Below are 21,769 nucleotides of genomic sequence, written 5' to 3' on the forward strand. Positions count from 1 at the left end.
CTTCCACCAACACCCTCTACCTAGTTCCCTCCAGGCCTATAGAGGTCTAGTGTTCGATGCTAGTGTGTGGGTCCTGAGTAGTGTCCCCTCCTTACCTGACAGCGGAGTACCACACCCCTGGGTGAGGTGCAGTACCTCTGTGGTGACTGGACCCTCAGGGGTGCCACATTCCTCCCCATTAAACACAGCATGTCCGCGGGCTGCAACGGAGAAAAATAAAACATTTTCTGTAATGCATTACAACAGGGTAAACAGTTAAACGTGTCAGATCAATAACTCTTTCTTCCCTTTACGGGAGGTACGTTTCACTTAAACATTACATATAACTATTATAGAAATATAAATATAGCTTTAATACTATTAGAAACTTTATTAGACCTATACAATTTAGCATTACTATAAAACTTTTCGTGTCAAGTTCAACAAATTACAGTGAGGTCCTGAGCTGGGTAATCTTCTCACTGTCCTTAGGACAATATGGGGGAACTTGTCTCAAACCCCCAACGTAGGCCTTGGGCGTGGCTACAGGGCATAGCTGGTCACCTTGTTGGACCACTTTTTTGGCCACGCCAGATGGTTTTTGTTATTTGGTCTTTTCTTAAAGAGATAGAGTGCCCTACTCGCATTCTAAAGAGGCAATGTAAAACCAACAAGAAGCACATTAAGTGCTAACTTTGTACAATAAAAGTTCTGGCTATTCACTGTCCATGACCACTCTGTCTCTGCATTAACCATACTTAACAAGACCTAACCAGGTTTACTTAACTATTTGCAGTTATGTTCTGTCACCTATTACTTCTTCCAGGGCAGGTCCTCAGGCCTGCAACCTCCTGGTTGGGGTAGTTCTTGTTCCTGGGCCACTCCAGGTAACCCCATTAAATCAGTTCCCTTGCGTTCCCAGTGGAACACAACCCATTCTCCGTGCTTCTCTTGGGGCATACGGTTAGGTTGCAGCAGCACCGCCAGTTGTTCCCCGATGTCTGAGGACCGGTCGCAGGCCAGGTTTTTGCATTGGAGGGCTAGCGGGGATTTAAAGGGCCCTACCAGGGTTTCTTCAGCTACCGGGGCAGGGTTGGTCACAGTACCTGCATCTGGTGTTTCTCCGGTGCCAGATTCCTTGACTCCTTCCGCTGGGGATGGGGATGCTGGTCGCTAGGCTGGCCGCTGCTCAGACACATTCTCCAACAGGGCTGTTTTCCATTTTAATACTGTGGTGATGTGAGCTGGTGGCTCATTTCCTCCACCTCAGCCCCGAAGAACTCCGGGTCCATGACTGGCAGCTGGTCAAGGTTCTCATCCTGTTGGCTGGGGGAGTCCTCTACTTCCACCCCACGCTCCGGGCAAACACTACTCGCCATCTTGCTTGCCGGGTTCTTGGTTGCACCCACGTGCTGTTCCCACTCTCTCCTTCGTGGGTGGTCCTTCCTTTTCTTTCTCTTCCCCCCATCCCAGACTAGGAGGCGGACCTCCATGGCTGACTGACATGTTCTCAGTGCATAGAAGTATCTACAATGGGCGGGCATGGTTTTCGCGCTTTTCTTCCAGGTTCTGCCCATGACGACACGCCTCTCTTCTCCCACGCGCCGTGTGACACCGTAATGGTGTCGATTTCACAATTCAACATAGACTCTGGCACACAGTACCCGGTGGTAGGACCGTGGGATACTCGGGCCGAGTCCAGCAGTTTCTAAAAGGGGTTGTCATGGCAGCAGTGACCCAATCCATGGCTCTGAGCATCCAATAAAAATGATGATGATAATGCAAGGGGAAAATAAAGTTTATAGGGGATTAGATCGTGATGCCACCCATGGTATTCGGCTATAAGGTGGCCGACGCTGCGGTTCAGGTCCAATGGGGCAGATGATGATGCAGCAGGGATGTTTCAGCTCTTCACAGGTAGACCTCGGCCCCAGGGCAGTAAGGTGTTACAGTCAGTGATGGTGAATGTTGTGATGCAGGGCAGGTGACGCAGAAATAATTCTGAGGACACAGCGGGGTGCAATTTCCACACTTTGCTCACAGTGTTTAGATGCAGTCCCCAGCCGGGGTGCTGTGTCCTCCGGGTCTGTGGTCCAGCCAGCTCTCAGGTAATTTGGGGTCCACTTTGGCAGAACCCCCTTCTTATATTCCTTTCCTGGCCGTGTCACTGCTTGCTCCTGCCTCTCCTGCCCCTCATTTGAGGGCAGTGCTAGACGCTATGCGGCGACCCTAACGTCACTTTTTGCTTCTATCTCAACCCCTTGATGATGTGTTCTTTTAGTTAGAAACTGTGGCAGAGACAGAAACAAAGTACAGATGCTGCACTCAAATCTGCCAAAATATTCGTCACCCAGAATCCAGAACATCTTCAAAGGGGACAACGATGCAAGAAACTAGTAATTAACTTCAGCGCTGCCGTCTGGTGACATTCTATTCCAGGAGAGACGATGGATGCTACTGGCAGTGAGTGCAGCTCCAGCCTTCTGTAACGTCACATTTGAGACTCCTCTCATATAAAATAGTACAGAAGTACAGTAGTACACATTTAAGGATTAGGTAGATATGGAGTAATAAAGCTCCTTACAAAGGTGGTTAGGGTTTAAAGATAGTTATAAAACACATTTTTAGGTGCTGGATCACCCTTTTAAATGTATTTAATCCAGATTTTAAGTGATACACCAACATAAAGTAGCAAGTATTTGTGAAGTATAAGGGAAATGATACATGGTTTTCTAAATATTAAAAAAATATAAATCTGAAAATTGTGATGTGCATTGGTTTTCACACCCCCTGAGTCAATACTTTGTATGACCACCTTTTGCTGTAATTATTGCTGCAAGTCTTTTTGAGTATGTCTCTACTAGAGATGAGAGAACCTTTTGAAATTCGGTGAACATTTAAATGCTCTCCAACTTGTTCGACAAACGTAACTAAAGCCAAGCCTCTCCTCCGATCCCGTACCTTTTCAAGCACATGACAGCTGATCTGATCAGCTGTCATGTGCCCCTAACAGCCCCTGATGGAATCACCAACGACCCACCGCTGTAAACATGTTAAAAGCCGCTGTTGAGTTCTGACAGCGACATTTACCATGCACGCACCAGAAGCGCCAGAAGCGTGATATACATATATATATATATATATATATATATATATATATATATATATATATATATATACACTCACCGGCCACTTTATTAGGTACACCATGCTAGTAACGGGTTGGACCCCCTTTTGCCTTCAGAACTGCCTCAATTCTTCGTGGCATAGATTCAACAAGGTGCTGGAAGCATTCCTCAGAGATTTTGGTCCATATTGACATGATGGCATCACACAGTTGCCGCAGATTTGTCGGCTGCACATCCCAAAGATGCTCCATACAAGGCAGGATGGATCCATGCTTTCATGTTGTTTACGCCAAATTCTGACCCTACCATCCGAATGTCGCAGCAGAAATCGAGACTCATCAGACCAAGCAACGTTTTTCCAATCTTCTACTGTCCAATTTCGATGAGCTTGTACAAATTGTAGCCTCAGTTTCCTGTTCTTAGCTGAAAGGAGTGGTACCCGGTGTGGTCTTCTGCTGCTGTAGCCCATCTGCCTCAAAGTTCGACGCACTGTGCGTTCACAGATGCTCTTAGGCCTACCTTGGTTGTAACGGGTGGCGATTTGAGTCACTGTTGCCTTTCTATCAGCTCGAACCAGTCTGCCCATTCTCCTCTGACCTCTGGCATCAACAAGGTATTTCCGCCCACAGAACTGCCGCTCACTGGATTTTTTTTCTTTTTCGGACCATTCTCTGTAAACCCTAGAGATGGTTGTGCGTGAAAATCCCAGTAGATCAGTAGTTTCTGAAATACTCAGACCAGCCCTTCTGGCACCAACAACCATGCCACGTTCAAAGGTGCTCAAATCACCTTTCTTCCCCATACTGATGCTCGGTTTGAACTGCAGGAGATTGTCTTGACCATGTCTACATGCCTAAATGCACTGAGTTGCCGCCATGTGATTGGCTGATTAGAAATTAAGTGTTAACAAGAAGTTGGACAGGTGTACCTAATAAAGTGGCCGGTGAGTGTATATATATATATATATATATATATATATATATATATATATACCCATCGGTGCCCCTGTCACATGACCGCTGGGTGTCAGTGGGATGGCATAACTTAATTGGCTGTGAACTCCCAGAAACTTTCTAACTGCACTGTGTTCATGAGAATCTTCTCACACTTGCGGTGACGTCAGTCAGGTCATAGGAGTATACCACAAGACACTGAGCAGCGGTAGCACATCCTGCTCAAGTGTCTCTGCTGGATGGCAGGCTATATCGTTGCATCATGCAACCATGCAGCCTGCCATCTAGATGTAGCAGAGCTAGACCCATCACGGGACAAATAGATTATTATTAGTGATGAGCGAACGTGCTCGCCACTACTCGGTACTCGCCCAAGTATCACTACTGTACTCGGCAAGCACAGAGTATTTCTGGGATTATTCAGCGGGAGCTCGGGTCTCTGCCCTGAAATTTTGGCACTCTTTAGAGCGCCATTGACAGTGCAGGGATTGTTTTGCCATGCACTGCAATGCCGCAGCCATCTTTGTTGTGGTATTACAGTGATTGGCTGGCCACACAGCGTCATCAGGTCTATAAGAGACCTGGCGCCGCCCTGCTCACCGTATTCTGCTCTGGACTTAGCGAGTGTAGGGAGAGCTGCTGCTGAGATAAGGTCAGAATCTTCCTTTTAATAGTTAGGCTGCCATCACACTAGCAGTTTTTGGTCAGTATTTTACATCAGTATTTGTAAGCCAAAACCAGGAGTGGGTGATAAATGCAGAAGTAGAGCATATGTTTCTATTATACTTTTTCCTCTAAATGTTCCACTCCTGGTTTTGGCTTACAAATACTGATGTAAACTACTGACCAAATACTGCTAGTGTGACGGCAGCCTTAGAGTAGGTCTGCAACTGTTCAGTCCACGACTCCTGAGAAACCAACAGTCCTTTTAGGGTTAATTCGGGGGACCAGTGATTGCTGCGCTAGGTAGGCAGGGGAGTCTATGTGCACATATCCACATCAGTGCAAAGCCTGCAGGCACTGTATGTGCGTACATAGCTCTCAATGCATACCTCCAAAACCTCAATTACTGTCTGCTGCTGCTTATTTAATATATACCAAGCTGCAGTTATCTGTGGCAATTTTTTTTTCTTCACCTTATACCTGCTCCTTTTAATGTAAGCAATCCATAGCCCCCTTATTTCTACATTTATTTGCTTGGTCACGCTGCAGACTACAGCCAGGTCATTCTAATCAAAGAGCATGCAAATCTAATTTTTTTTTGTCCCAGGCATCATATGTGAGTGTGCCAAAAAAATGTTTTTCTGTCATAGCCAACTTGTTGACACAATTTAGTTGTGCCCAAAAAAATCAAGGCCACATTTAGCTCAGTCTGTTATGTCAGGCTGACGCCTTGTGTATCTATGGTGGAAAAATTGTACCTTCGCAGGCATATGTACCATAGTTCTGTGTGCTAGCCTTGTTCTCCTTTTTTTTTTTTTCAAAAACTTACCAAAACCGCAAAAATATTTCATACAGTCTGTTATGTCAGGCTGAGGCCTGTTTTATCTGTGGTGGAAAAATCATAGTCTCGCAGGCATACGTACCATAGTTATGTGTGCTAGCCTTGTTCTCTTTTTTTTTTTGTTTCAAATATTCACCAAAAAACAAAAAATATTTCATACAGTCTGTTATGTTAGGCTGAGGCCTGTTGTATCTGTGGTGGAAAATCGTAGTCTCGCAAGCATGCGTACCATAGTTCTGTGTGCTAGCCTTGTTCTCTTTTTTTTGTTTCAAAAATTCACCAAAAAACAAAAAAATATTTCATACAGTCTGTTATGTCAGGCTGAGGCCTATTGTATCTGTGGTGGAAAAATCGTAGTCTCGCAGGCATAGTCTCGCATAGTTCTGTGTGCTAGTCTTGTTCTACTTTTTTTTGTTTCAAAAATTCACCAAAAAACAAATAAATATTTCATACAGTCTGTTTTCAGGCTGAGGCCTGGTGTATCTGTGGTGGAAAAATCGCAGCTTTGCAGGCATAAGTTGCATAGTTCTGTCTGCTAGCCTTGTTCAACTCATTTTTATTTGTTTTAAAAAAAATCAGAAAACTACAAAAAAAATGTTATACAGTCTGTTATGTCAGGCTGAAGCCTGTTGTATCTGCGGTCTCGGAGGCATATGTACCATAGTTCTGTGTGCTAGCCTTGTTCTACTTTTCTTTTTGTGTTTCAAAAATTCACAAAAAAGCAAAAAAAAAATTTATACAGTCTTATGTCAGGCTGAGGCCTGTTGTATCTGTGGTGAAAAAATCATAGTCTCACAGGCATACATAGCATAGTTCTGTGTGCTAGCCTTGTTCTACTTTTTTTTTGTTTCAAAAATTCACCAAAAGACAAAAAATATTTCATACAGTCTGTTATATCACGCTGAGGCCTGGTGTATCTGTGGTGAAAAAAATCGTAGCTTCGCAGGCATAAGTTAGCCTTGTTCTACCCTTTTTTTTCAAAAAATCACCAAAAACCCCTCAAAAAAGTCCTCGACTTCAACCAACAGTTCGGTTCATCTTGATGCGCATTTGCTGTGTGATCATGAACAGGTTCTGCAGAAGAGAGTTCGCTGCATCCTAATTTTCTAGGTGTAGAAGAGCAGCCAATTATTCATTTCTCGGGGGCTGATCAGGACGGGACCCCTCTGCTCTCGCAACCAATCAGCAAACTGTGGATTATATTCAGCAGATTTGTCTTTTTGCATGATTTATTTCTGGAGATGCTATACTCCCTTCGAACTGTAGCAGTTCGGTATCGAAATTCAGCCCCCAGTCACATAGCTCTTTCTGAATGCTGTCATCCTTGTGTATGTAGTTCATGAACTTCCCAACTTGCCGCCCCCTCTTTTCTGGTGGTAAGCGGGTGTGAACGGCCAGATCTTTCATGACGTTGAAGTTACTCATTCTGTCTGTCAGACCTGTTAGGTTACAGAACTTTGGCACCAGTATGATGGCTCTGTCTGTGGCTCCCGGCTTGGGCCTCTGGGGGATGTTCACGATTAGCGGCTAGATCGTGTCTTTCACTTGTTCATTGTATTGGTTCTTATAGTAGTCCACAAAGCTGATCTCGCTTTCGTCTGCCTTCTTGAAGGTGGACGCTGTAGTCATGTTCCAGGCGATCTCGTCTATACGGTAGGTTTTAGTGTTGGACTTGGTGAGGACGATCTGTCCAATCAGCTCCTTGCAGCAGGCATCTTGGAACCTCTGAGGGCCACACGAGGAGTAGAGGCTGCTCATGATGTCATGCACAGTCTCATTCCTGAGGACTTTATGGCTGACATCAATGCTCAACATGACGCTTGACTCGTACTGGAGGATGGAGGTGGAAAACCCCGGGCAGATGGCGAGTCAGTGGGCTCTGACTTCGGTGGTGTCGCTCGGGTTGTAATAGTTGTGTCCTATCTGCTTCATATCTATTATCTTCAGGAGTCTTTGGGAAATGATGTTATAGAAATGGAAGCAGGTGGGTGTGGTCGGTTGAAGCTCGTTGGTCAGGGTGATTGTTATCCGCACGTTCTCTCCATTTCGAGTTTGGCTGAACACCTTGGTGACCTTATTCAGTCTTTTTGGTAAAAACAACATGGTTGCCCATGCCTTTCCGATGGCTTCTTCATGCTGGGACAGGAGGCCATACCCCAGATGCTTGGACTCCATGGTGGGGTTGAAGTCAATGTGATACTGGTACAGGGCCCGCTGTGGTCGGGACACCAGCTTGATGTGGTTGGTCACAAGAGCAGTCTTGGTTCCAGAGGCGCCAGCTTTCGATTTTTTGAAGTGTTCGATAGTCTGCCAGGTGCTCACCCTGACGTCATGGAAGTCACACCTACGCGACAAGCAAAGGCTCAGGTGCTGGTTGCTGAGATCTGACTGCTGGCTGGGGTCCTTGGGGCTGCTGTACCTGTTGAGGTCATGTTTGTGGGGCCTGCTTCTGCACATGATCTTGGCCGCGGGCCCGGGATCTTGCTCGTCAGCTCATCTTTTACTTCCTACACAAACCACGCACTAGTGTGTATTATACCTAGTTGTTATTGAGGCCTTCATCAATGTTTCCTCATTCTCCACCGCTAGATCACCATGGTGAACATGTTGTATGCTGCTACACCCATTCAATTTTTGGGCAAGGGTGTCTATGATACCCATAGATAATTTTTAAAAACGGTAACCCCTATGGGGAAATGTTTGTCAGCCCATACACTAGTGTATGGTCATTAAAAGTCTAGGAGACCCGCTCCTTTAAATTGTGAATAGTTTTTAATGAGGCCTTCCTCCACCTCTCCTCATTTTCCACGACTACATCACCAGGGTTCACGTGTTCCGTGCTGCTACGCATAGTCAATTTTTTGGCAAGGGTGTCTATGATCCCCATTAAATATTTTTTAAAAATGTACCCCCATGGGGAAATGTTTGTCAGCTCATACACTTAGTGTATGGGCATTACAAGTCTAGGAGACCCGCTCCTTTAAATTGGGAATAGTTTTTATTGAGGCTTTCCTCTACCTCTCATCATTTTCCACCCTTAGATCACCAGGGTTCACGTGTTCTGTGCTACTACAGACAGTCAATTTTTGGGCAAGGGTGTCTGTGATCCCCATATATTTTTTTTAAATTTACCCCCATGGGGAAATGTTTGTCAGCCCATACACTTGGTGTATGGGCATTACAAGTCTAGGAGACCCGCTCCTTTGAATTGGGCCTAGTTTTTAACGAGACCTTCCACAACCTCTCATCATTTTCCACCCCTAGATCACCAGGGTTCACGTGATCCATGCTGCTACAGACAGTCAATTTTTTCGTAAAGGTGTCTGTGATCCCCATTAAATATTTTTTAAAAATGTTTTCCCCCATGGGGAAGTGTTTGTCAGCCCATACACTTAGTGTATGGGCATTACAAGTTTAGGAGACCGGCTCTTTTGTAATGGGACAGTTTTTTTAAGAGGCCCTCCTCCATGTTTCTTCCAAGGGGGATTGGGGTGCATGCAAATTTGGATCAAAGCGGCCCTTGCATAAGGAAACAGTATGGCAGGACCAACTGAAGAATGTGAAGTGGGTTTTCCTGTGGCCATCCAGTACCTGGGTTCAAAGGCTTATTGGGGTGCATATGACTTGGTAGCAGGGCAGGCCTTGCAGTTAATACATAAGAAAACAGTATGGCAGGACCAACTGAAGAATGTGAAGTGGGTTTTCCTGTGGCCATCCAGTACCCGGGTTCAAAGGCTTATTGGGGTGCATATGACTTGATAGCAGGGCAGGCCTTGCATTCAATGCAACATTTTTTCTAGAAGCCCTCCTGTACCTCTCATGAAAGGTGTATTGGGGTGCGTTGTAATTGTTGGCATCCAAGCCACTGACTGCATAAGCAATAACAGCATAGGAGACCCACTGTTTAATAATGACCCTTTAAGAATATTAATGCCGCCTTATGCCCCTCTAAAAATAGGCTTTGTGACTTTGAGTCCCTCCTTCATAAATGAAACAAGATGTGTCTCCTCATGCATCACACACCACTTGGCCAGCTAGGGTTGTTAAATGTTACAATGACATTTCCCAGTGAATGCATTTGTATTGGTTGAAAGCAAAGTTAAAGTTGAAAAACGCATCAAAAACGCTGCGTGTGAACATAGCCCATGTGGTGGAGGAACATTTTGGTCTGGGGTTAATTATTTTGCCTTATATACAAGTCATTACCCTGGAAAGGATGTATCTTAACATATTTCCCAGCAAAATCCATTATGGTTTTGCTTTTGTATGTTTTTTGATGCACCTGTAAAAATGGCGTGAAACTCTGACAACATTGCTTACAGCTGTGAACTTGGAGTCTGAAATACTTCCAGGGGCTATCCCCATGATGTTCCCATGTAATTTGAGCAGTGTTTCCATCATTTTCCGATGTTTTTAGACCTTTAAAGGACCCCCGGGGGATCGCGGTAAAATACTCGGGTTTCCCATAGACTTACATTGGGCTTGTTGCTCGGGTCGAGTACCCAAGTATTCCAATTTGCTCGACCCGAACAATGAGCACCCAAGCATTTTAGTGCTCGCTCATCACTAATTATTATCTTCTCTGCGGACAGGTGAGGAATATTGTTTTTTATTATTTTAATGTTGATACAGGAGACATTTGCTTCTCTGGACTTGACAATGTCGTGAGTATGGTTTAATTTAAATTCTTAAAAGAAGTCTGTGTCATTCTTTCAATTAAAGAACTTTATTCTTTGTGTGTGTTATAGATGCCTCTCCATTACTAACCTCTGGGCTTGATGTCACCTGACAATACAAAGGTGACATCAACCCCCAACTATCACACCACTTGCCACCACACAAGGGCAAGAGAGAAGATCGAGGGGTAAGTGCGAGATTTGGCACATATTATGGATGTACTATTTATGGGGCAGCTGAAAGATAATGATTTTAGTCTGGGAGGGGCCAATATCCATGGCCCCTTCCTAGGCTATTAATATCAGCCAGCAGCTATATGCCTAGCCTGTGCTAGTTATTAAAGATACGGGGACCCTACATCATTTTTTGGGGCGGTCCCCCATTTTAATAACCAGGAAAGTATACAGCTGTGAGTGTTAGGGGTCGAGTTCCTGCCTCTGCACAGGGGGAATCTCGAACTACCTCCATTGCAGTCTCCCATTCTTCTCCAGCCGTAGTGGAGCCTGCTCAGCGGAGACTTCGGTCCCAGTGTCTGGCTCAGCCTGATACTGTGCGGATGGTTTCTGCTGCTTTCCCAGGCTCAGCCATTGTAGCCAGTACTTGTCAGCAGCGAGCAGACATCTCTGGGACTAAGTCCTGCTTTTTCCCTTCTGAGCATGCCCAAGGTAAGACCTCTCATTGGAAGTCAGGGGTCACATGCTCAGGTACTGCTGCAGCTTCCATTGGTCCTCTAGGAAGGTCCTGAAGTTGCTCTGGTATTGGAGCAGCTTCCATTGGTTCTCTAGGAAGGTCCTGAAGCTGCTGCAGCTATAACAGGTTTGCATGGCCACACGGCCATGCGCTAGTATCACTTCATGTTATGAGCTTGCTATTTGTGGTTGTGCCTGTATGTGGATAGGGTTTGGCTGAAATAAGCCCCTAGAATACCGACACCTCCAGTGAGGAGTTTGTATGTAAGTATTCAGGGCTGGCTAATAGCCACTAGAATTCTGGTTCCACCGGAGAGGAGTGTTTGTGTGCTTCTCTATGTGCGTGACCACTGACTGCCATCAGCTCAGCAGTTAGCTGTGTTCCTCTGTGACGCTAACAGGGCACAGCGTGTTCTTTTCAGTGCGACTCAGTGAAGTAACTGAGTTCACTTATACTGCCATATAGTGTTGTCATCTTCTAGCAGCAGGTTCTCTCCTGCACGGTGGACCCCGGGCTGCGAACGCACCAATTATGACATCTATATTAACTCGGAGCGTTCCGTCAATCCTTTCAGTGAGCTGATATTTAGAGTTGAGCAACTTTTACTTTTTTCGGATTGAGTTGGGTTTCGCGAAAAGAGACTTTGTCAAAAGTCGGGTCGGGTGAAATCGGTTGATTATTGCGAAAAGTCGGGGGCCGACTGAAACACGAATCCCAATGCAAGTCAATGGGGAATCAGTCGGCAGTGAGTGGAGGACAGGAAAACACCTACAGTGCCCATTTTAATGCCAAAAACATCAATTCTTATTACTTAAGCTTGTCAATCTTAATTTACTTTATAATAATAGTTAGGCATTGAAAACTAGGGGTCATTTGGCTAAAGTTGTGGGGGGGTAGGGCTGGCTCAAGATTTTCGTGGGCCCAGGAAACACGGAATACGTCACGGCGGTGGAGCAGAAAGAGGTAAGTATTTCAACTTTGCAAGTGCTGTGATCCTGAGCAAGCAGGGGGGCCCACTCGTTGGCACTGGCACAGGGCCCCTCCTAGTACGGCGGTGTGTTTGACGGCGGGTGGCGCCTCCCACTGGCAGAGACACTTTTGCGTACTATGAGGGGCCCTGTGCCAGTGACGTCGCCAACGAGTATGCCCCCCCTCCTGATGAAGGAACCTGCACTTTCATCTGCACCTTCCTCTTTGTCCCCGTGTAAGGTGGTATAGTATGCGGGAAGGGGAACCTGACTTTCAGCAGGGTCAGATTCTGGCTGTGTAGAGTGCAAGGGGAATGTAGTGGTCTGGGTCAATGTACCAGCCGACTCATCTAGCAGTGGCTGGGCAATGGACAGGATGAGGAGGAAACACAGATATAGGCCCAAATAATAAAGTAGGCTAAATGCAGTTCAAAATTGGTAACAGGACTAAACAGGCAGCATTGCTTTGTTCAGTGGAGAAAAACTGTAATGAGTGGCAGACACAGTTAGTAGGCCCAAATAATAAAGTAGGCTAAATGCAGTTCAAATGTGGTAACAGGACTAAACAGGCAGCATTGCTTTGTTCAGTGGAGGAAAACTGTAATGAGTGGCAGACACAGTTAGTAGGCCCAAATAATAAAGTGGGCTAAATGTCTGCCAAAAAATTGTTCAGAAATAAACAGGTGGCATAGCTAGGTACAGGGGTGGGCTCCTCTGCTGAGTAGCAGACAGTGGTAGTAGGCGCAAAGTATTAACTGGTCTAAATGGAGGCCAGGGCCCCTGTATATTTTAACATCTATCATTTCAACAAATTTGTATTGGCAGTGCCATTGAAGGATTTAACAGCACAGACTACACAGTGGTGGAGCAGGGAGAGGTAAGTATTGCAAGTGGTAGAGCACTGTTCTAGCTGGGGGGAACACTCTCTCGTGGGCGGCGGTACTGGCACAGGGCCCCTCATATTACGACGGTGTGTCTGACGTTGGTTGTGCACCACCATCATCAGAGACACTTCATGAGGGACCCTGTGCCAGTGCCGTCGCCCAAGAGTGGGCCCACCCACCTGTCCAGGCAAACGGCACTCACACGGGTGCTTGAGCCAGGTGGTGAATATGGCCCTGTGGGGGGAGTCAGCCCATTTAGGGAGGTATAAAAATGGCCTATGGTGGACATTCAGCAGCTGAGCAGCTGCAAATAGAGGAATTGGAGAAGTCAGTAAGAGGAGGCCAAAAGCAAGACATTTTTTCAGGCAAGCTACGTGTCAGCAGGGGAAGGTGGGGCAAAATAATTTGAAATCCATGATTGGTTCATTTTAATGAAGGTTAGATCATCAACATTTTGGGTAGCCAGACGTGTCCTTTTTTTGGTCAGTATTGAACCAGCAGCACTGAAGACTCTTTCTGATAGCACACTAGCAGCAGGGGAAGCGAGCTCCTGTAATGCATATTCTGCCAATTCAGGCCAGGTGTCTATTTTAGATGCCCAGTAATCAAAGGGGAATGACGTGTGAGGGAGAACATCAATAAGGGCTGAAAAATAGTCCGTAACCATACTGGACAAATGCTGTCTCCTGTCACTTTAAATCGATGCAGCAGTACCTGTCGTGTCAGCTGTCATTGCGAAATCACTCCACAACCTGGTCATAAAACCCCTCTGTCCAACACCACTTCGGATTTGTGCACCTCTAACACCTCTGCCATGTTGCCCCCTACGGCTCGTGTGAGAACCATCACCGCCGCTGTGTGCTGGGAATGCCTGAACCAAATGGTCTACAAGAGTTGCTTATTTGGTAGCCAATATTTGCTCAAGGTTCTCATGTGGCATGATATTTTGTCATTTTCCTTTATATCGTGGATCCAGGAGGCAGGCCAACCAGTAATCGTCATCGGTCATCATTTTGATAATGCGGGGGTCCCTTTTTAGGATACACAAGGCATACTCAGCCATGTGGGCCAATGTTCCAGGTGTCAATTCACTGCTTGTGCTTGGTTGAAGAGCACTTTCTTGCAAATCAACATCACTTGTGTCCCACAAAAACCCTGTACCTGACCTTGCAACACCACCAGTTTCTATTGCCCCTGAGAAGCATCCTCCTCCCATAAATATTCATCCCCATCAGCCTCCTCCTCCTCCTTTTCGTCCGCCACCTCGTCCAGGAGAGTTCCCTGAGCAGACAATGGCTGACTGTCATCAAGGCTTCCCTCCTCCACGGCTGCAGACGCCTGCTCCTTAATGTGCATCAAACTTTGCATCAGCAGATGCATTAGTGGGATGCTCATGCTTATGATGGCATCGTCTGCACTTACCTGCTGTGTGCATTCCTCAAAACACTGAAGGACTTGACAGAGGTTTTGTAGCTTCAACCACTGTGCACCAGACAACTCCATGTCTGCCATCCAAGTGCCTGCCCGTGTATGTGTATCCTCCCACAAATTAATTACAGCACGCCTCTGTTCGCACAGCCTCTGAACCATGTACAGTGTGGAGTTCCACCTTGTTGCAACGTCAATTATTAGGCGGTGCTGGGGAAGATTCAGCGATCGCTGATGGTTCAGCATACGGCTGGAGTGTATGGGCGACTGGCGGATGTGCGAGCAAAGTTTTCGCACCTTCAGGAGCAGGGCTGGTAACTCCGGATAATTTTTGAGGAAGCATTGCACCACCAGGTTCAAGGTGTGAGCCAGGCAAGGTACGTGTTTCAGTTCGGAAAGGGCTATGGCAGCCATAAAATTCCTTCCATCATCACTGACTATGTAATAATTATAGGGGATAACTCAAGAGACTCTTTGCGTGGAACAAGACAACTACAGGACACATTTTTATAAGTGATAGAGTCTATATTATCACACGGTGATTCACACAGGTGCAGAGAGAAACTCAAGTCCACAACACTTGGTGCAAATAATAAACGCAGCTTAGCAGTCTATAGGAAACTTCAGAGGAAAATGCAATCAAGCAGAAAGTCTATGAAGCACAGTTATTCTTGAGGATACTTGACACGAATAAATCCTTGTCTTAGTCCAGGCACAGATAGATATGCTTATTAGGCAGTTCAAATCATATCTTAGCTCAACCAGGGAGGCCTGGTTAATAGTCTCAGGTTATTGCAAAGCAGAAACAGCTTACATGTCCAGCAAATGCAGATGGAAGTAAACACGAACAGCAGATGAAGGAGGATTACTGGAAACTTGTGTATGCAGCAGGAACTCAGAGCAGAGTAGCAGGATCACCACACAGGTTCACAGGAGCAGGTGTATAGCCAGGGAATAATCAGAGGTCAGGAGCTGGATGCAAAGCAGAATACTCTAGCACAGACTGAAGGCTGGGGTGGAGTTATATAGCAGGAAGACACAGTGCACATGAGACCAAAGACGCCATCTTGGAAAAGGGCAGTAATGCACAAAGGGCAAAAAATGTTCAGAGTCCTGACATTACTCCCTCCTTAGAAGTGGCCTCAGGACGATCCTGGACCTGGTTTCTCAGGGAATCTCTGATGAAAACGAGAAAACTTCTGTTGGGCATTGATGTTTTCCACAGGTTCCCAAGAGTCTTCCTCAGGGGGATATCCCTGCCATCTTATCAGATATTGGAGCCGATTCCTGCGAATCCTGGAATCAATAATTTCCTCCATCATGAATTGTTCTTGCCCATCCATCACCACAGGCTGCGGAGGTGGCACAACACGTCCCTGAAAACCACCAAAAAAGGAAAAATTCAAGAAAATACACCAAAAACAGGCAGAGATGCTTACCTGTCTAAATAGGCCTCAATACAAATGCACAAGCAGGGTGCAGTGGACCCAAACAAAATAGCAAATGCACAGGTGCAATACCTAATGAAACAGCCAGCCTTCAATCAGGGTTTGGCCATGTGGTACACCAATGCACTGAGATACATTCTCTGTATGTGGCATGTTCACACAAGGAATGCAAAGCATCTGGCTCCAGCCTATTAATGACGCCCTATGGCGGGCTGCCCGGTGCTAAAATGCATCCTGTGTGAACAGAGGCCACAGTGTACAGAACCATTTGGGCCCAACTGCACCCTGCAAAAAATATACGTGCAAAACAAAACATATAAATATATGTAAGGTATTACTTGATATTCTGGCCATAATATGCAAGCCGGCAACCCGCGCCTAGGGTCCTTACGTTTTGCCAGTCCTACTCTAACATGAAAAACACCAAAAAAGGAAAAATTCAAGAAAATACACTAAAAACAGGCAGAGATGCTTACCTGTCTAAATAGGCCTCAATACAAATGCACAAGCAGGGTGCAGTGGACCCAAACAAAATAGCAAATGAACAGGTGCAATACCTAATGAAACAGCCAGCTTTCAATCAGGGTTTGGCCGTGTGGTACACCAATGCACTGAGATACATACTCTGTATGTGGCATGTTCACACAAGGAATGCAAAGCATCTGGCTCCAGCCCATTAAGGACGCCCTATGGCTGGCTGCCCAGTGCTAAAATGCATCCTGTGTGAACAGAGGCCACAGTGTACAGAACCATTTGGGCCCAACTGCACCCTGCAAAAAATATACGTGCAAAACTTTAGCACTGGGCAACCCGCCATAGGGCGTCATTAATAGGCTGGAGCCAGATGCTTTGCATTCCTTGTGTGAACATGCCACATACAGAGAATGTATCTCAGTGCATTGGTGTACCACACGGCCAAACCCTGATTGAAGGCTGGCTGTTTCATTAGGTATTGCACCTGTGCATTTGCTATTTTGTTTGGGTCCACTGCACCCTGCTTGTGCATTTGTATTGAGGCCTATTTAGACAACACGTCCCTGGAAGGTATTAGGAGATACAGGCTTTAGTAAAGAATTTCTGTCCAAGTTTTTGTGAAGGAAAGTTTAACTTCAGATTCTTAGTTGCTAACCACAAGGAATCTCCTACCTTGAACATGGGTGCAGGTTTACGGAATCTATCAGCCGACCTCTTATAACGTTCTTGAGCTGTGGTCAGGGATTCCTTCAGAACCTTCAGATTCTGTCTCATCGCAGTCAGCCTTTCCTCCACTGCCGGAACCGGAGAATTAATTGGAGACCTAGGTAAAATACACGGATGATAACCCAGATTGGCAAAGAAAGGTGTAAATTTAGTGGAGGCGCTCTGAGAATTATTATATGAAAATTCGGTTAACGGCAACAACTCCAACCAATCATCCTGGAGATGGCTGACATAACATCTTAGATATTGTTCCAGCGTCTGGTTGGTACGCTCAGTCTGACCATTTGTCTGGGGATGGTAAGCAGAAGAGAGACAGACATTAATATTGAGTGCAGAGCAAAACCCCTTCCAGAATCTTGAAGTGAACTGTACTCCACGGTCAGAGATGATCTCATCCGGAACCCCGTGCAACCGAAAGACATTCTGTATAACCAAGTTCACTGTATCTTTAGCTGAGGGGAGGCCGGTGCACGGAACAAAATGAGCAGCTTTAGTCAGGCGATCATCTACCACCATGATTGTATTTGTGCCCTCCGATGTAGGCAGCTCCACAATAAAGTCCATTGATATAGACCCCCAAGGGCGGGACGGAACAGGTAATGGTTGTAGAAGACTCGTAGGTGCCACATGAGGAGTCTTGTAATGGGCACATACCTCGCAAGAGAGAACATAGTCCTTGGTATCCTTCAGGCAAGTTGGCCACCAGAAGAATCAGCTCAGGAACTCTTGTGTCTTCTGTACCCCCTGTGACCAGCCAACTTGGAGTCATGTACCAACTTGAGGATCTGCAGACGGACGATCTCCGGGACGTAGATACGTCGATCTCTGGACCACATGCCACCCTTAAAGACAAGATTAATATCCACAGGTGGGTTGGCCAGAAATACATCACCTTCATAGGCCTCCCTGCACTCTTTCCACAAGTCCTGATCGTGATTAACTCCGATGAAATTGGCATCAGATAGAATGGTCTTGGACGGGGCTCCAGGTACGGAATCCGCAGCATGGATTCGGGATAAAGCATCAGCCTTCCCATTACGAGAACCTGGATGGTATGAGATAACAAAGTAAAATTGATTTAAAAATAAGTTCCAATGAGCCTGATGAGGAGAAAGACATCTAGAGCATGTAAGGAACTCTAGATTGCGATGGTCAGTTAGCACTATGATCTGTTGTGCAGCTCCTTGCAGATGATGCCTCCATTCTTTGAAAGCCGCAATAATAGCCAGCAATTCCTTGTCTCCCACGTCGTAATTCTTCTCTGCTGAGGTTAGTCTATGGGAAAAGAAAGCACAAGGATGTAGCAGACCCTTCTCTCCAGTTCTTTGGGAGAGAATAGCCCCCAAAGCATTATCAGAAGCGTCCACCTCCACAATGAAAGAAAGTGTTGGATCTGGGTGTATCAACAGCGGTGCTGATGTGAAACAGATCTTAAGCCGATCAAAAGCTTCTTGAGCCTGTGGTGACCACTTAAAGGGCTTTTCCTTCTTTGTCAAGGAAGTAATGGGACGGACAATATCAGAAAAATTTCGAATGAAGCGTCTGTAGAAATTTGCAAAACCAATAAAACATTGGACCTCCTTAACGTTCTTGGGTACCGGCCAGTCAAGGATAGCCTGAATCTTACCAGATTCCATGTTCAGCCCCTGGGGAGAGATGATATAACCTAAGAACTGTATCTCAGAACGATGGAACTCGCATTTCTCCGGCTTAATATACAGATGGTTCTTTCAGACGTCTTAAACCAGTTTTGACATGTTCTTCATGTTCCTGTAGAGAGTCAGAAAAGATTAGTATATCGTCCAAATAGATCACTACAAACTGGTCCAACAAATCTCTGAAAATGTCATTAGCAAGGTGTTGAAATGTTGCAGGGGCGTTACAAAGCCCTAAGGGCATCACAAGAGATTCAAAGTGTCCATACCGGCATCTGAATGCTGTCTTCCACTCATCCCCTGGACGAATACGCACCAAATTATAAGCCCCACGATGATCCAGTTTAGAGAACACCTTAGCATGGTGGACTCTTTCCAGTAATTCGGGAATCAGAGGCAAAGGGTAACGGTTTCGTACGGTTACCTTATTGAGTTATCGATAGTCAACACAGGGTCTCAGGGTCCCATCCTTCTATTTTACAAAAAAAGATAGGTGCCCCTGCTGGTGAGGAAGAAGGACGTATGAAGCCTTTGGCCAGATTTTCATCAATATACTCTTTTAAGGCTTGAAGCTCAGGTGCAGCCAAAGGGTATACGTTACCAAAATTAATGGCTGCCCCGGGAAGCAGCTCAATGGGACAGTCATAATGCCTGTGTGGAGGAAGCTGATCTGCATTCTTCTTGTCACAGATGTCAGAGAACTCTTTATAAGCTGGAGGTAAAGAAAATGCCTGTACATGTGGATCCGTAGCCGTGGACTCAGGGACAGCTTCTGTTAAGGCTGAGTTGCTCCTTGTTGGGAAGATAATCTCCTTGGTCTCCCAGTTGATAATTGGGTCCTGAGAACGCAACCAAGGAATGCCTAAAATCACAGGAAAATGAGGAGAAGAAATTAGGAAGAAAGAAAGTTGTTCCTGATGATTAGGCTCCAACAAAATTTGAAGGGGTACAGTCTCCTGATCCACAGGCCCAGAGATTAAAGGTGACCCATCCACTGTTTCCATGGTAATTGGAGAGGCTCTTTGCTGAATTTTAATACCATGTTCCTTGGCAAATGTGATATCCATGAAATTGCCACCTGCACCAGAGTCAATCATAGCTGAACTGGAAATCCACTGTCCTGAACACAGGATCTTAATAGGGAGAGAACAGTGAGAGTTCTTTTCCTTCAGCTCCTTGGGGGGTGAAGTCATAGAAAGTGAATGGAATACAGCATTTAAAGGCAGGCTACATTCAGAGATGTCAGATTCATCATCACAGTTGTCATACTCCCCTATTGCTGCTAGCACCTTGTTAGGCCATCTAGGACACTTAGGACAATTGATCAAGAAGTGGTCAGACTGGCCGCAGTAGAAACATAGACTTTCACGAAGGCGATGCTCCCAGCGCTCATTGATCTCGCGCCTCTGAATGGAATCAATTTGCATGGGCACCTCCTCCACCTCCCGAGAGGTTTTACCTGCAGGAAGGAAGGGAAAAGTTAGAAACACGGTTATATGCAGCAAATTTCTCCTGCCTACGCTCAGTAAGGCGAATGTCTATGCGCACACAATGCTGTATAAATATCTCTAGTTCTTGTGGTGACTCTGAGCAAGCTAGTTCATCTTTTACAATACTAGACAGACCCCTTTTAAAAATAAGCAATTGTGCATAACTGTCCCAATTGGTATCTACTGCCAATCTCCTGAATTCAGTGGCATACTCAATAACAGAACGTTTAGCCTGGCGTAAAGACAACAAATCAGATTTAGCGGTTGCACGGCAATTAGGGTCATCAAACATTAATGCAATAGCGGCCAAGAAATCATCCAAGTCATTTAACCGTGGGTCACGAGACTCAATCATCGGATTCGCCCAGGCGAGCGCTCGTGAGGTCAGTAGCATTATTACACACAATACTTTGGATCTATCAGTAGGAAAACGCTCAGCATGCACATCAAAATATAGCATACATTGATTCACAAAGCCACAAAATTTGTCGTGATCACCATTAAATCTGAATGGGGGCAACTTAGGTGGGCCAGCTGGTGGCGGTTGCCCAGAGGGTAAAGTCACTTGTGCAGCTATTTGCATGCTTATGTCCTGAAAAGCCCGTCCATACTGGGACTCTATGCCAGCAAGTTTGTTTTCCTGGGCTGCCAAGCGGTTGCTCAAGTCCTGCAAAGTTTGTCCAAACACTTGTTGATTGTGTTCAAAGCTTCCAAACTTCTTTTGCAGACCTTCCACATCTTTCTGCAGTGATCTAATTATGGAAACACCTGCTCTAATTTGCTTTCTGCAGTCATTGTTCCAGCAGTCTCCTTTTTTTTTTAGGCTAGAGTATCGTGTAATAATTATAGGGAATAACTCAGGATACTCTTTGCGTGGAACAAGACAACTACAGGACACGGTTTTATAAGTGGTAGAGTCTATATTATCACACGGTGATTCACACAGGTGCAGAGAGAAACTCAAGTCCACAACACTTGGTGCAAATAATAAACGCAGCTTAGCAGTCTATAGGAAACTTCAGAGGAAATTGCAATCAAGCAGAAAGTCTATGAAGCACAGTTACTCTTGAGGATACTTGACACGAATAAATCCTTGTCCTAGTCCAGGCACAGATAGATATGCTTATTAGGCAGTTCAAATCATATCTTAGCTCAACCAGGGAGGCCTGGTTAATAGTCTCAGGTTATTGCAAAGCAGAAACAGCTTACATGTCCAGCAAATGCAGATGGAAGTAAACACGAACAGCAGATGAAGGAGGATTACTGGAAACTTGTGTATGCAGCAGGAACTCAGAGCAGAGTAGCAGGATCACCACACAGGTTCACAGGAGCAGGTGTATAGCCAGGGAGTAATCAGAGGTCAGGAGCTGGATGCAAGGCAGAATACTCTAGCACAGACTGAAGGCTGGGGTGGAGTTTTATAGCTGTAAGACACAGTGCACATGAGACCAAAGACGCCATCTTGGAAAAGGGCAGTAATGCACAAAAGGCAAAAAATGTTCAGAGTCCTGATAGACTACCTTGCCTGCCTCAAGATGTACACTGCCCAGCCATGACTGAGTTTGTTGCTGCAAGTATTCAGCCAGTACTTCCGCGGTGTGTCTGTTGTCACCCAAACACTTCATTTGTAACACAGCCTGCTGACGCTTACTACTAGCTGTTCAATAATGGGACACCTCGTGTGCAACACTGGCAGCTGCGGATGGAGTGGTCCTGCGACTGCGCTCTGTGGACGAGCTTTCGCTTCTGGAGGAGGAGGAGGAGG

The 21,769-nt window shown here is 45.8% G+C and overlaps 2 protein-coding genes and 1 long non-coding RNA gene across 4 annotated transcripts in view; 1 reads left to right on the forward strand and 2 right to left on the reverse strand.

The window, feature by feature from the left end:
• The window catches only part of TRPM3 (transient receptor potential cation channel subfamily M member 3), a 1,089,849-nt gene that overhangs the window by 271,352 nt on the left and 796,728 nt on the right, over positions 1-21,769 (forward strand). The window lies entirely within an intron of this gene.
• LOC143806966 (chromobox protein homolog 5-like) lies at positions 15,166-19,940 on the reverse strand. Its single transcript, XM_077292193.1, has 3 exons — positions 19,804-19,940; positions 16,806-16,956; positions 15,166-15,587 (listed from the first exon to the last, which is right to left on the reverse strand). Exons 2-3 carry the CDS (start codon positions 16,905-16,907, stop codon positions 15,354-15,356), a joined length of 336 nt encoding a protein of 111 aa, XP_077148308.1. The 5' UTR covers positions 16,908-16,956; positions 19,804-19,940; the 3' UTR covers positions 15,166-15,353.
• The window catches only part of LOC143816387 (uncharacterized), a 73,158-nt gene continuing 71,346 nt past the window's right edge, over positions 19,958-21,769 (reverse strand). The window contains exon 3 of the long non-coding RNA XR_013212199.1: positions 19,958-19,973. This is a non-coding gene — a long non-coding RNA (uncharacterized LOC143816387). The remainder of the gene's footprint in view (positions 19,974-21,769) is intronic.

Source organism: Ranitomeya variabilis, chromosome 1 (assembly GCF_051348905.1).
Source record: "Ranitomeya variabilis isolate aRanVar5 chromosome 1, aRanVar5.hap1, whole genome shotgun sequence".
Classification (NCBI taxonomy): domain Eukaryota; kingdom Metazoa; phylum Chordata; class Amphibia; order Anura; family Dendrobatidae; genus Ranitomeya; species Ranitomeya variabilis.

What these genes read in the sequence shown, in the direction of transcription:
- LOC143806966 (XM_077292193.1), bottom strand. Translation starts at nt 16,907, where the DNA reads ATGAGACAGAATCTGAAGGTTCTGAAGGAATCCCTGACCACAGCTCAA. An exon ending in AACCTGCACCCATGTTCAAG is followed by an intron (nt 15,588 to 16,805) that starts GTAGGAGATTCC and finishes GGTGGTTTTCAG; the next exon opens with GGACGTGTTGTGCCACCTCC.